The sequence below is a fragment of the Fusarium mangiferae genome (assembly GCF_900044065.1).
Source record: "Fusarium mangiferae strain MRC7560 genome assembly, contig: FMAN_scaffold010, whole genome shotgun sequence".
Lineage (NCBI taxonomy): Eukaryota > Fungi > Ascomycota > Sordariomycetes > Hypocreales > Nectriaceae > Fusarium > Fusarium mangiferae.
The window spans coordinates 1,364,416-1,378,591 of NW_024573930.1; the positions used below are offsets into that span (position 1 = coordinate 1,364,416).

General features: G+C 50.8%; 6 protein-coding genes across 6 annotated transcripts; 2 read left to right on the forward strand and 4 right to left on the reverse strand.

Annotated features, from left to right (window-relative positions):
• Positions 1–454: 454 nt before the first annotated feature.
• On the reverse strand, positions 455–1,897 carry FMAN_02546 (putative acyl-CoA dehydrogenase short-branched chain precursor; the record flags this gene model as incomplete). The annotated part of the gene is made up of 3 exons (XM_041820120.1): positions 455–500; positions 551–1,732; positions 1,785–1,897. The coding sequence occupies 3 exons, from the start codon at positions 1,895–1,897 to the stop codon at positions 455–457; spliced, it is 1,341 nt and encodes a 446-aa protein (XP_041686032.1).
• Positions 1,898–2,643: 746 nt separating this feature from the next.
• Positions 2,644–3,269, forward strand: FMAN_02547 (putative ribosomal protein S12; the record flags this gene model as incomplete). Its single annotated transcript, XM_041820121.1, has 2 exons — positions 2,644–3,117; positions 3,195–3,269. 2 exons carry the CDS (start codon positions 2,644–2,646, stop codon positions 3,267–3,269), a joined length of 549 nt encoding a protein of 182 aa, XP_041686033.1.
• A 356-nt stretch (positions 3,270–3,625) lies between these two features.
• Positions 3,626–5,205, reverse strand: FMAN_02548 (putative mannosyltransferase involved in N-linked and O-linked glycosylation; the record flags this gene model as incomplete). The annotated part of the gene is made up of 4 exons (XM_041820122.1): positions 3,626–3,690; positions 3,741–4,029; positions 4,078–5,070; positions 5,155–5,205. The coding sequence occupies 4 exons, from the start codon at positions 5,203–5,205 to the stop codon at positions 3,626–3,628; spliced, it is 1,398 nt and encodes a 465-aa protein (XP_041686034.1).
• Positions 5,206–7,908: 2,703 nt separating this feature from the next.
• FMAN_02549 (uncharacterized protein) lies at positions 7,909–10,408 on the forward strand (the record flags this gene model as incomplete). The annotated part of the gene is made up of 2 exons (XM_041820124.1): positions 7,909–10,070; positions 10,120–10,408. The coding sequence occupies 2 exons, from the start codon at positions 7,909–7,911 to the stop codon at positions 10,406–10,408; spliced, it is 2,451 nt and encodes an 816-aa protein (XP_041686035.1).
• A 463-nt stretch (positions 10,409–10,871) lies between these two features.
• On the reverse strand, positions 10,872–12,141 carry FMAN_02550 (uncharacterized protein; the record flags this gene model as incomplete). Its single annotated transcript, XM_041820125.1, has 2 exons — positions 10,872–11,521; positions 11,571–12,141. 2 exons carry the CDS (start codon positions 12,139–12,141, stop codon positions 10,872–10,874), a joined length of 1,221 nt encoding a protein of 406 aa, XP_041686036.1.
• A 659-nt stretch (positions 12,142–12,800) lies between these two features.
• Positions 12,801–13,889, reverse strand: FMAN_02551 (uncharacterized protein; the record flags this gene model as incomplete). Its single annotated transcript, XM_041820126.1, has 1 exon — positions 12,801–13,889. One exon carries the CDS (start codon positions 13,887–13,889, stop codon positions 12,801–12,803), a length of 1,089 nt encoding a protein of 362 aa, XP_041686037.1.
• Between the last annotated feature and the right edge of the window lie 287 nt (positions 13,890–14,176).

Consider the following 14,176-nt stretch of genomic DNA (forward strand, 5'->3'; position numbering starts at 1 on the left):
CACAGGATGGGCGTGTTATCCAGGCGCATTCTTTCCACATTCGCTGTGTCGCTTATAGCGGTTGGCTTTCAGGATATTGGCAGTTGGGCGAGTAAAACGTACATGGGCACGATTAGTACCTTGCCCTATTGAGATGGTGAAGCAAGCGACTCTAGCGGTAGATGAGTATCGTATACAGCAGCATTTGAATGCACGTGAGTTAATAGAAACGAGAGAGGAGATAATCAAAAATGAGTTGCAGGCGATGGCTTTTATTATATGTTTCTCTGCACAGTAGTATTCGAGGATGTGCACTTTGACAAGGTCTATATACTGCTTCATGATTCGTTTTCACATTGTCACGGTTGCGTTTGTAAGTGCGAGGGGGCATTGACGTGTTTTAGATATTTTTTTGACCTATATTTTGTTTATTCCATTTATACCTCGACCTCTTTCTAGATTTTTCTCTATCGTTCTACGATGTGTACTCCTTCTGTAAGAGCTTGGCAATAGTGTTAAGTCTATAGCATGTTAGTGTTTGCTTCGATGTAACTATTAGACTGGAACTTACTGGATGTTGCTGGTACCCTCATAAATGGCACCGATCTTGCTGTCGCGGAAGTACTTCTCAGCAAGACCCTCGCGGACAAAGCCCATGCCACCCATCCACTCAATGGCGGAACCACTGACACGGCCAGCGACTTGAGAAGCGTAGAGCTTGGCCATGGCAGCATCCCTGACAAAGTCCTCACCAGCCTCCTTCTTGCGAGCAGCAGTGTAGACGAGAGCGCGAGCGGCCGTGATTTCGGTGTAGGCCTGGGCGAGCTGGTGCTGCATACCCTGGAACTCACCAACGAGAGAGCCGAACTGCTTGCGGTCGTTCCAGACGTAGCGAGCAGCGTTCTCAAAAGCACCGAGAGCCAGGCCGGTCATCTGAGCAGCGATACCAATTCGGCCCTCGTTGAGGAGGGCAATGGCGTACTTGTAACCATGGCCGCGCTCACCGAGGAGGTTCTCCTTGGGGATCACAACGTCGTCGAAGTTGATGACGCATGTGCTTGAGGCGCGAATGCCGAGCTTCTTCTCCTTCTTAGCAATAGAGAAGCCCTTGGTGCCCTTCTCGACGATGAAGGCAGTGATTCCCTTGTAGCCCTTGCTGGGGTCGAGGTTGGCGAAGACAATGAAGAATTCGGCTTCCTTGGAGTTTGTGATCCACATCTTGCTACCTGAGATCTTGAAACCGTCGGCGGTTTCAGTAGCTCTTGTGGCCATGGCAAAAGCGTCGGAACCAGAGACAGGCTCAGAGAGACAGAAAGAGGCAACGGTGTTTGTCGCAAGGCGAGGGAGCCACTTCTTCTTAATAGCAGTGGAGGCGTACTTGATGATAGCTGTGTTGCAGAGGGTGTTGTGCACATCAACCAGGACGGAAACGGAGGGGTCTGCACGGGCAAGCTCCTCAATGGCGATAATGGCGGAAGTGAAGTTCATGCCGGCACCTCCGTACTCCTCGGGGATCTCAATACCCATGAGACCCTGCTCGAACAGCTGCTCAACAACAGCGGGGTCCATCTCCTCAGCCTCGTCCATGTCACGCGCACGAGGAAGAATCACATCTGTAGAGAACTTGGAGACGGTGTCGGCCATGGCAGCCTCGATCTCGGAGAGGTGAGTGATGGGTGTAGGAGGGATCTCGGAGATGTCGATTTGCTCATTGCGGCGGATGGATGTTGTAGATAGAGGACGAGCAGTGTTGCTTGAGCGCAGAGTTAGCGATTGATTCTGGTCATTCTCAAAATTGCGCTCACAGGTTTATTCTCGTCAACGTTCGGGGAGCGGTGGCTCGTGTGGCAATGCGCTGTGTGAGGCCTCGACCACCCTGTAGAGCAGGGCGCACCACTCGAGTAAATGACGGAGACATGGTGAGATTCGCGGTGTTGAAAAGAGGAGTGAGGAAGAGCGGTGACTATGTCAGAGAAAAGAAAGAGAAGAGATGTAGGAAAGCTGAAGTGGCTAGGTTAGATCGAGGCGTGAGGCGGGTATGTTAGATGTCTGACGATCACAAGCCAAAAGCGACAACCACCAAGACAGGCTCTTTGTATGGTATGAAACAAGAAGATGAAGGCGAGAAGAGAACAAGAAGGTCAAGATATCAATTATTTTAGCCTCGGTATATACAAATCACCCATTGCCCCCAGTCGTTACACGCCCTTCCCTTTATACGGCTGAAGCGGTTGAAGAATCTCGCTGCTCGGCCTAGACCAGCCGAGGATAACCACCGAGGTCGAGGATGTCTTCGGTTGTACAGCGGTAATGGAACTTGACTTGACTTTGTTTGACTTGGATCGATTTGGGGAAATCTGTTAGCCAATGCGGGATGGGAAATGGGGAGGATTGCGGGGTGGGAAAAGATGCACCGGCGATTAACCGCTGACGTCAAAGATCTAGGTGGGGCATGATAGACTGTGGCATGTGATCTGCTGCTTGGTCCGGAGAAACAAAACATCCGAGTCTTCGTAGCACGTGACACAGCTTCGAGAGGCTGAGATTTTGATATCGGCATTGGATGAGTTTGGGGATTGGGATAGCCAGAGGCCGAATACGGGATCAATTCGACCACTTCCCACGACGATTCAGCTCAATTCGACCAGCGAAGACTCGCCCAGCATGGTCGGCTCCATCCTCCGCCAGTTGTTTTCCCCGGCGACACGCCGTCCTATTACCACAGCCTTCTCAACACCACCAAGCCGGCTGATCCAACCAAGCCTCCGAACATTCACAACCTCAGTACCCCGCGCATTCGCTCCCACAACAGCTCGTCCAGCGACATTGAACCAAGTCCTTCGCGGTATCCGAAAGGGCAAGCGCGCACGTCACGCTGTCTCTCCTGCTCTGTCCAACACAAACTGTCCCGCTCTCAAAGGCGTCTGTCTCCGCGTTGGTGTTGTTCGACCCAAGAAGCCCAACTCTGGTGAGCGAAAAACCGCTCGTGTGAAGCTTTCCACTGGCGCTGTTGTCACGGCGTATATTCCTGGCGAGGGACACAATATTCAGCAGCATAGTGTCGTGTTGGTGCGAGGTGGACGTGCACAGGATTGTCCTGGTGTGAGATACCATCTTGTTCGAGGAGCTCTGGATCTGGTATGTTTATTGTCTATTGGCCTTAAACTGGAGTTCTGGCCACATCTATATCAAACGTGAGATACTGACTACTCCAGGGTGGTGTTGCGAGCCGAACAACAAGTCGAAGCAAGTACGGCACTAAGAAGCCAAAGAAGGCCACAGTTGGTTAAACAATTTGCATACGGAAACCGAACGGACGAATTGGGTTAGAAGATGGCAAAGCGATGATACAAGGCATGTGTCAAAACCAATAGACCTGGCTGCGGCCATGTAATGATATTGTACACTATTTCGAGCATTCAAGAAAGCATTCAAACGATCCCAGAACATCCTTGATTCATACAGTCTAACATGATCAAAAGTTGTCCAAAGTGCTTCAAACCCAGACGCCTGTTATTGGTTCCCGCAAGAACATCACCCAATGCCGGCCCATTGTGTGCAGCCCAGAAATCATGCAGACAATCTACCGAGCATCACGACCTGTATGATACAACCCTATACAACCCCATGTTAAATACTATTTTATCTACTGCTGCTTCTCGTAGCCCTTGGGCTTCTCCATGCCGTTGAGCTCGAAGAATCGAGAAGTGCCTGTTGCTTGGTTAGCGTATGATTCTGAAACAGCCTTCAACAAAACTTACAAGAGTAACCCTTCCAGTCAAAGTTGTTATCGGGGTTGCAGTGGCAACGGAGATCCAGACGTCGCTGCTCGTCGGTGGGGCAGTGAGTGAAAGGAACGTGGTAGTAGGCGATATCCTCGAAGAAGTGAATCTGCTCCTTCTTAAGGAGAAGACCAGCTGCAATAGAGTGGACAGGAGCATCACCCCATCGCTCGTAGAAGAAACCACCATCCTTGTCAAGAGACTCGAAGAAATCGAGATAAGGCTTGCTGCGGAGCCAGGACAAGCTACCAACCTCAAAGTTGGACCACTAAACCCAATTAGCTATGAAACGGCTGATAACTAGAGCTCAACTTACGAAATGGCACTTGTTGTAGTTCTCACCACCGTCATCACTGAGGAAGCGCATAGAGTTGTCGGAAGAGATATGCTCGGGGTGGTTCTGCATGAACTTCTTGGTGCTAGCCCAGAGGGTAGGAATGGTGTCGATGTACTCGTAAAGAGAGAGAACGAAGCTGTACTTCTTGTTGTTCTCATGCATGACACGGAAAGGGTCGTAGTGGATGTCGCAGAAGAGCTTGACGGAGGGCTCAACACGCCAGTAGTACTCGTAGTTCATCATGAGTTCCTGTCGGAAGAAGAAACCAGACTCGAATCGGCACATGTGACGGTAGCTGATGGAATCACCATAGATAATCTTTCGCTCGTGCATATCCTCACGGACCTTGCGGGCCTTCTCCTGGTCAATCCACTCAGGGAAAGACCAGTGCTCCTCGGGAATCAGACCATAGTGAGTCTTACCAGAGCAGAGAGAGGTGGTGACCTTCTTGAATTGCTCATCGAAGGGCTTGTCGTTGAGGAAGACCCAGTCGTAGTTGTATCGGCGGTTGAAACGATCCTCGACCTGTCGAATGGACTCGGCAATCTCCCAGACGTCCTGGTTTCGAGCAAGAGTGACAAATGTAGCGTTCATACGGGGACCGGGAGCAGTGCCCTGGAGGTTGCTCCAGCCAGGGTCGTTGGGGGACATAGCCAGAGGAGCCTCAGCAAGCTCGCCCGAAGCAGGACCCTCCTTGGGAGTCTGAGGAGCAGGAACATCGGGGGCATCGCCAGCGGGCTTCTGAGCGGGTGCGTCGTCCTTGGTGAGGGCAGTGTCTCCCTCCTCAGTGACAGGTGCCTGCTGACCGGGGAAGTTGACGTTGTTACCGGCATCAGGGGATTTAGGGACGGTGCCAGGAGCTTGCTGCTGATTGCTGGGGCTTCCAGGACCGCCTGGGAAGTTACCAACACTGCCAGGAACGGGGATGGTATCGATCTTGGAATTGGAGAAGAAGTAAAACATAGTGAGCGTCTAAAGGGGTCGGGTTAGCAGGTGGCAACGTAAGCCATCATGAGCATCGAAACCCATGGGACATGAATGAATAAGGCGACGTACGAAAAGCGCGAGCGCAATATAGCGCACGTAGCGCGTGTGACCGGCAGCCATGGCGAAAGAAGAATTGACGATATGAAATCGTCAGTACAAGAAGAGTTCAAATGAAGTGGGAAATTTGAACAGAAAACAAAGAAGAAAGATGGATGATCCAAAGTCGATGTTTCGGCGGCAGCGCGCACGGGGAAAAAAGACACCTAGTAGAGTACCTAGCAGCCCGCCTACTAAGGCAGTTACGTTAGTACCTAGGGAGCCGGGGGACTGAGGGGCTCCAGTAAAAGGAACGGTCGGTGATCTTTCTGCACTAAAAAAAGATGGTCTTCCTCGTTAGTTCTTCACGAAGCGAAGAACAAGGTCAATATCGTGAACTAGACAGAACAAGTTATTAAGGAGAGAAAAAGAGACGGTTTACGATGAAGGATTAATATTTACGAATTGGGCATGTGCAGGAAAGTATCTACTTATTCTAATACAAAAGACACAGTTGAAATCAGTGGCACGCAACAAGTTGCTGGAGAGCACTGGAATGAGATAACAACGTGTTCTGGGGGAACAAGCCCAGGCCTTGATCGTCAAAGTCAGGTACACACAGCGACTAGACCTAGAGGCACAGCTTGTCCTGATAAGAAGAGGGTGACTCGAGGTATCTTCGGCAGGGGCTTGGAGGGAAAATACCTGATTTCCAGCACTTGGCAGCACTAGAACGAAGTATTCGTGGAATGATATGTACTTGGGATCCCCTGGCGTTCAGGGGGGGTTATCCCGTCTGTTAGCGCATCTCAGCTTCGATTAATGGCTTCTGTGTCAAACTATTGCCGAGTCCAGACGCTTTTGGAGTGAGTCTAATGACATTGGATCCAGTCCAACAGGTAGCAAACTTTTTTCAGCTTATCCTCTCCCACAAGTCCGTTCAAAGAAAGGTGGATTTCTGTTCGCTGTCAAGATTACGACGACTTGCAGCAGGAGACTGATCTGTTTACAGGGATGCCCCGACCTTGGAAATCTCCATTGTCATCGCACCGCCTTGATCCAGATATAACAGCTCGTTTAGGTTGCGCCGTGCGCCTCTTGCAGAATGTTTAGGAATGGGGATCTGCAGTAACTCAAGCCTCACGATCGAGAAGGTTTCTCTGCAGCAAATCGAGGCCTGAATTGGGAAAAGTGTTACACGTCGAATGCATCACCAGTTTTTCTCGTATCGCTGAATGAGATGGAGGTGCCCCTTTTTACGTTTCCTGGGCTTGTTTTAGGTTGGCAGCTTACATACAGCCCAGGAACCTTGCGTCAAAGGAACGCTGCAACCAGCCTGTAGTAGTCCCCGATTTCTCGTCCTCTCTCCACTGTACGAGGTAGCCAATTGTTTATTGTTGGTCTCTGAAGCCGTTCGTTCCGTTTTTGTTGTCTGTTAGTTGACCTCCTCAATCTTGCATTGAGTCTCTCGGCTGATATCATGGATCGTTAAGCTTATTCAGGCTCAAGCTCATGTCCGTTCCGTATGTCTGATTGACTGGCTGTTTATTCCCATTAATGTTTCACCTAAGATCTGTGACTTTATTATCAAGAGCTCTTCAAAGGTCGACTGTTGAACCATTCTCAACCTACGATATCTACAGAGTAGAATCCCTCTTTGGGCCCGAGTTTCATACAACGATACAAATCAATTCAATAAAAGCGTCATTGAAGTGATTTACATGAATACCTCATGACAAAGGGCTGAGAACATGACACCGTGGAGAACCTTGTTCTTGCAATGTCAAGATATCTCCATTCTTTGATTTATGTAATTCCTTTTCTATCTTGATGATTTTATTCATCCTAGTCTAAACTTGTACAAGCCTTAGCATCTTTTGGTCCCAATTGTGTCCCATGGACTCGAAGAAAGTCAACAATAGAGTCACGTGATGAGTCACGTGAACTCATCCACCCTTCATCCAGCCGCATGTGGGGGAAGCGGGCTTGGAGAACAACGTTGGCACTTCGTCGCATCATCGTCGGCATCAGAGCTTCGCCGCGCATCAACATCGCAGCCCGCTCTCTCCCAAGCGGCTGTCCACCCTTTCAGCTTAAAAAGCTCATTGATAGAGTTTTCGAAACTTCTAACAACCTTTCCACAGCCAACATAGCGCTATATTCGCATGCTTGGCCACGATACAAACATCTTGAACCTATTTCACTGGAAGACATCATGATAGATTTGTGCGCGCTGAACGATCCTGAACATATCTCATTCTCTTAGTGGTGAGTGGATTTACTTCAGCTGTTGCTTTCCTACCCTGCTCGCTTCCCCCGGCCTGTTCATTGCTGGATATATATGTCCGGGACGGGAAACCCTTCGACGTCCTTGACCTAAGGACGAATTCTGTGTTGCACAAGCTTCCTCCAGCGCGAACCGTTCACAGGCGGCTCAAACATAAGAAAATCGTCTTCTCTTCCAAGTTGGTAGTGATGTGCGCCACATGATGTCTAGTGGAACAGAGTCAAGCAACTTCGACCACGACAGGACCATGCAAGAAAAGGACTCAGGAAACAGAGGAAGATGAACTACAGAAAACCCCGCCATCTCAGTCGTCACGAACACTCTATTAGCGACCCGAACAGTTGGGAAAAGAAGCTTGATATCTGACCCAGGGAGGTTATGGGGCGTTCCTGAGGATACCTCGAGCGGGGCACGGAGCTCAAAGCGACTATAGTTGACTGGCGTTTGTACTAATTTCTTTCATAGTACAATCGACGTCCACTTGCCCAAATTCTTTCAAAATGTCCTTCTTCGGTCTCGATACTACGCGCCATAACACGGCTGCGCCTGGCTTCTCCCAATCTCACGATCCATTTGCTGGTTTATCAGGCAGGGATGGCGATGATGATGCCCTAGACTTCGAGGAGACTTATGACGGTCTCGGAGACCAACTCGAAGAGACTGGAGACGCATTCAACGACGACACGTTCGGTGACAGTGGCCCGACAGTCTCTCGCAGTGCTGGCAAGGATTTTGATTTCTTTGGCCAGACTGCCAAGGTTGCGGATGCCATTGATGAGGAGCATCTTCGCTACAATCGCCAGGGGCCTGCGGCTAAACCCGCTGCTTCTGCTCAGGCTCATTCTTCCGTCAACCAGTATACCTCGGCCGACTACCAGTCTTACTACTCTAATCAGCCTTACCAGCAACAGTCTTACCAACAGCCTGTGCGATCTGGTTACGAGAAGTACCGTGAGCCCGAAGCGCTCCCTGATCTCCATGTTGACCGAAGCATCTGGGGCATTGGGCCGTCTAAGCCAGCCCAGCAAGCATCGCCTGCTCCTGCTCCTGCTCCTGCAGCGCAGCCTGCCCAGCATGCGCCCAGTCGCAAAGTCATGAGCTTGGAAGAGGTCGAGGCCGCCATGCGATCGCAGCCCAAGCAGCAGACCCCTCAGCCACATGCCGCAGATCTTTCCTATCAGCAGCCACCTCCCGGATTTACTGCTCATCAGCAACAGCCTCCTCAGGCCCATGGTCACGGCCATCCGGTGACTATTCTGCAGAGACCCCAAAGCACCCAGTCGAAGCCCACGCCGCCAGCCCCGGGTCTTCAGGCGACTCCCGTTCAGCATCAGCAGCAGCTCCATGCCAACCCGACCCAGATCCTGCAGAATCCTAACCGCGCCGGCCCAGATGCGCATGTTCCACCTCAGCATGGACACCACTCGAAGCAGTCTCACGGTGCCATCCCTAATGCCGCGCAGTTACAAGCTCATCCCCAAATGCAGCAGATGTCCGAGGAAGAGAAGGCCGCCTATCTGGATCAAGAGACCAAGAGGGCTAAGCGAAACCACAAGATCTGGCTTCTGTCGAAGGACAACGGTTTGATGACTCCCCAGGACAAGAACTTCATCACCCGTATCCAGCTCCAGCAGCTTGTTTCCGCTACTGGCAACCCCGTTGAAGGATCTGATGCCTCGATTGCCGAGGACTTCTACTACCAGGTTTACAGCCATATTCGAGCCGGTCAGCGACAAAACCCCAGTCAGCCTCTGAGCAATTTTGCCCAGACATATCTTTACCAGACTGGTAGTCGTCAGGGTGGCATGCGCCGTCATGGACGCCCTGCTGAGAACCACTTCCAACGAATGGAGCAGCAGGTACAGCGTGCTGTCGAAGCTGCCAAGAACAAACCCAAGAACCCTCAGCTGGTCATCGCAGGTAGTCTAGGAAAGATCTCCTTCAGCAACGCGAAGACCCCTAAGCCCCTCCTCAGCATCAAGCGCACCGAGAGTGAGCATCAGCGCCCCAACAATGGCAAGAAGGGATCTAGCCTTGATCGAAAGACCATCCTTCGAAACGTCGAGAAGGTTTATCAGACCCTGATGCAAATCGAGGACCATGTTCGACTTATCCCACCACCTATGACCGGCCCCGATGAGGAGCTCGAGAACAAGCACAAGGAGTGGGCCACCATTCTAGAAACCTACAATGCCAGGCTCTGGCAAGAGCTTAAGGTCCACGAACAGATTGGAGTTGTTGTCCCCCATCCATTCATCGCTTTCTTGTCTTGTGCCAAGGGTGAGAAGGCCATTCCTCGTCTTTTCCCTCATCTCTCTTTTGAACAACGAACTACTATCTTGACTATGATTATCTATCATCTCGATCAATTGGATGTTGTTCAGGGCGCTGCCATTACACCCGGCGAGGTGACAACAATCAACGCACGAATGCGAGAGAAGATTGAACTCTTCATCTCTACTGTCATGCCATCACTGATGCAATATTTCAACGACACTGGCCTGGATATTGTTGATGGAGTTTTGAATCTGATTGCCACCAAGCTCAACGTCGATCTCATTGCTAGATCAAGAATTGGTGTGTCCATGTTGACACTTATTCTCAGTCGTGCCGTGCTTCTCAAACAGACAGGCGCCGGCACTCCTGAGCAGTGGGATAACTGGTATGTAAATCCTGGACCGTGAATCACTACTTTGACTAACAAGCATCAGGGATCGCACATTTGAGATCTTGTTCAGTAGACTCGAACCTTCGCTACCTTACATTTTCCCTGGTAGCGTCAACACTGGAGAGGACGTCTATGTATGGCAGCTTCTTGCAGCTATGGGCGTCAGCGCCACTCACGATCAACAAACTCGTCTGGTCCTTGCTGTCAAGGACCGTGTGCTCGACACTGTCACTGTTTCAAAGACTCTCCCTCCCGCTATGGGAGCAGAGCGGCTGAACAGTGTCAACTTGTTCATGCGATCCATTGGTTTGGATGTCGAGCTTCTCCAGTAAACGTATGTTTTATGAGCATGCATACAGGCTATTGTCGGTGATTCTGGGGCTTTTTTCTTGGGCTGGCATATAAGAGCGCTCAAGACGACCGGGATATGCAGGATGCAACACAACACAACAAACAGGGTTTACATGCTGGCGAAAATATTATTGGGAGCGGTTCAGCGTATAGGCATACTGGGTGTACAAAATTACTAACCCCTGATATGGCGATTGCTTAGCGCTTTCATGTATGCCGGCATTACAGTCGGATGATCATCACTAACTCGTGGAGAGAGTTTGGGAGGACTCTTGTCCATTGAGGAAATAGGTTATATCGTATTTGCAAATTTTACGCGTGTTTGGCAAACCTTTCTATACTGTGACTTTTGAATTCTTTATATAAAGTTGATAGATCCTTTGCGCCGTCCCATGCAACCTATTTAGCCCCCTGAGTTTAATTCTAGCACCAAACGTCCACTATTCATCCATCAACGTTGGTCGTCTTTGAAGCTGTAGCTCGAGGTCTACCTCCCCGTCGAGGAACGGTTCCCGCCGCTCCACCTCGTGGTCGAAGCTTGGGCTTTCGTGCCTCGTCAGCCCCTGGCGCAGGTTGCTCTGGCTGCTTGGCGGGAGCAATTGGCTTGGGATCTTCCTTAACAGGTTCTGGGGCGGGTTGTGGTTTCTTAATGCCGCTTACGGCCTCAAGAAGCTCATCGTCATCCCATCGACGAGCGAATTTTGGCACAGACTCCTCAAGGGGTGACTCATTTTCCTCCGCCCCATCGGCTTTCTCTGCTTCTTCTGCGGCCTCCTCCTGAGCAGGGCGCAGGAAGAGGCTTTCGTTATAAACCTCCCAGGCAGCCTCCTCATTCTCATCTGTGTAGTGCATAGTTCGCCAGTGCTCTGTCTGCACAGCTCGTAGACGATCAGCCATAGTTTCGGTGGTAACGGTATCGCCATCGCCAGTAGCCTTGACAGTCATGTGAATTGCGCGAGCAGTGCCGGCTGCTGTGCTGGGAGCGGACTCCTTGGTAGCTGCGTCTTGTCGAGCTTGTTGGACGGTTGCGTCAATGTGGTGAAGTTGTGGGCGTAGATGAACAAGTGATGATACAGGTGTGAGATGTAAGTCCTCTGGCAGTGGGTTAGAAGATATATGGACTCAAGAGCCAATGCGACTTACTGCCTTGAAAGACACCAACCATATGCTGAACCTCCTTATACTCGGGATACTGCCCACCAAGGGTTTGTGTCCGGAGCACTTTATCCTGCCTAACAGCCTCTGCCCAATCCATGTTCTCTTGTTCATCCTCGGCCTTTTTCCTGCCGCCTCGAGCCTGGACCGTACCAAAGCCAAAACCACCAGCCAAGCCATGACTGCCGCCATTCTTTGTAGCCATGGAAGCATGCAACGTCTTTCCCCACTTTTGGCCCTTCTCACGGTCATAGGCGACTGTGTTGTCGAGGGGTACATCGACCTCAACCATGCCAGCTTGAGCCTTCACGCGCAATTCGGTTGGTGGAGGTCGTGAAGAGTCATCGGTTCGGTTTGGATGTTGGAGAACAAGAAGACGGCGGCCTAAAGGTAGAGATGGGTTGATAAAGACGTTGTATGTTGCGGTGATGGGGTCATCGTCGTCGTCATCTATCGTGGTGGGATTGTTGGTTGCGGAGGGCTTGACGCTCGAGTCGACGTCCATCTCATCGGTGTCCATTGAGGCCGTGGGGGCCGGTGTATTTGACGTCGTGGACATGTTGTGAGATTATTCGTAAGAAAAACAGAGCTTTTGTCCAGAAATTGCTAGTCAAGAAGCTGGCTAGGCCTTATTATTCGCTTTTCGGTTTGGATGACTCTACGTCGCTCCAAGTTCGCTTTGCGACAACCACAATGCGCAGCTGTTTCTAGAAGACCCTTGGCTCGTATGTCGACCCCGAGTATATATACGGAATTTATACCAGTATCTTAAGCTTGGGCGTTTTTGCGACAGGATTTAGGTGTGAAGTAAGTCAGCTTCAAGGTTGCAAGTCCAAGGGAAGTCAACGCTGGGAGGGGCGGTTGTAGAGAAATTTCCATGTTCGTCCCCCGCCAAAGTTTAGACCGTTATCTTATCAGTGACAACAACTCGAGAGTCCAACCCAAACCTAAGATGAGAGCATTCAGTCATGTCCCAATTATAAGAAGTAGCTGACTTATTTCATTAGAATCTCAATCCTAGATGGAAGATGTGTTCACTGCATTTGTGATGCTTTCCCAGTAAAGCAGCCTGTTTGCTTTGATAATTTCTCTACACGCAACCCAAATTTTGAACTCCATTGCATCCAGCAGGCATATGGCCATGAAACGATATCCGTAGATCGTTTCGTTTCTGGACACCCCAGAAGCCAGAAAACATATCTATTAACATCAAACCGTCTATCGACCCTTTCCACGGTCGCGACGTCCACCCTCCAATACCTTGACTCTCTTGTTGAATCTCTCTCCAATACCACCTCCCATACCGCTTCCTCGGGGTCCATCCGTTGTGTCGATTCCACGCTTTCGGCTCTTGTCCAGAAGAGCACGAACGTTTCCACCTGATTGCTTGCGCTTGGTAAGACGATCGATACGGTCGACACCCACTCCCAGGTTGTGCCAATCCTCGCCACCAAACTGCATGCGGTTGCTGCGGCTAGCCTGCTTCGCCTTCTGAGCTCGGTCTTTCTTGCTCTCCTTGGGAAGACGTGTGAAGTTCATTTCCTCGTAATCTCGGCGCTCTGCCTCCTCCTTTCGCTCGGCGTCGGTCTTCATCTTGCGACCGCCCTGGACAATTGTGGTGCCAATACTGGGCTCCGCCAAAGGTGCGCTGGATAGCTCTGAAGCAACGAATTCCTCCATGGTATGAGACTTGCCGGCGCGACGGTCGTGCTTCTCGCGTCGTTGAGGCGCATCCATCGTGGCGCGGTCTCTCTTGGGCGGGCGGTATACACCCGCAGCTCCTCCATCACGCTCCGCACGGCGAGCGGTAACATCATCAGCCATGGCTCCAAAGTTACCGGGCTTGTGAGACAGAGCCTCAGCATCTGCCTCCTCCTCTGAGTCTTCCTCTTCTTCCTCAGAATCTGATCCAGCGGCGGCCTTGGCTTCCTTTGCCTGTCTCTCGCGCTCTGCGTCATCCGCCGTTCGGAGGAAGCGATCAATGGAGAAGCGCAACTTCTCTTCCAACGGCCGGGCTCCCCTTTCTAGGTAAAGTCGTAGTTCCACCAGCTTTGCCCTCACAGATTCGTCGAGTTCGGATTCATCTTCAGCCTTATCCGAGTTTGATTTCGAGTTGCGCAACTTGAGTAGAATCAAGAAAACGAGGTTTTGTAGATATGACAGTAGAAGCTCATTCTTCACATCGAGAAGTGAAATGCCATCCTTCTGGTGCTCGATAGTTGCGAGTTTTGGTGTGACCTCGAGTGCTGATGACAGAGACTGGGTTAGCGACGTCAGTAGCGCCGGTAGTGTTGTAGGTGCTGCCATGTTGATCTATTTGCCCGAGACTTGAAATCTCTAGACAATTGAAAAGTCATGTCTTGTCGAAAAGTTTGGAGTACTTCAACTTTTTAGCGGGGCACTCTTGGCCAGTCTCCACATTCCTGCCTCGACAGCCACAAACGCCACAAATCCCCTGTTTCAGTGCGTGGCTCATCCTCCTGACTCAGCTAATATCTCCATGACAGATTACAGCAAGTGCCTTGAAGCTCCCTGTTTGATGATTTACTCTCGTACCTGTTTCGCTGGCTTGATTCACCACACGATCCTTTATA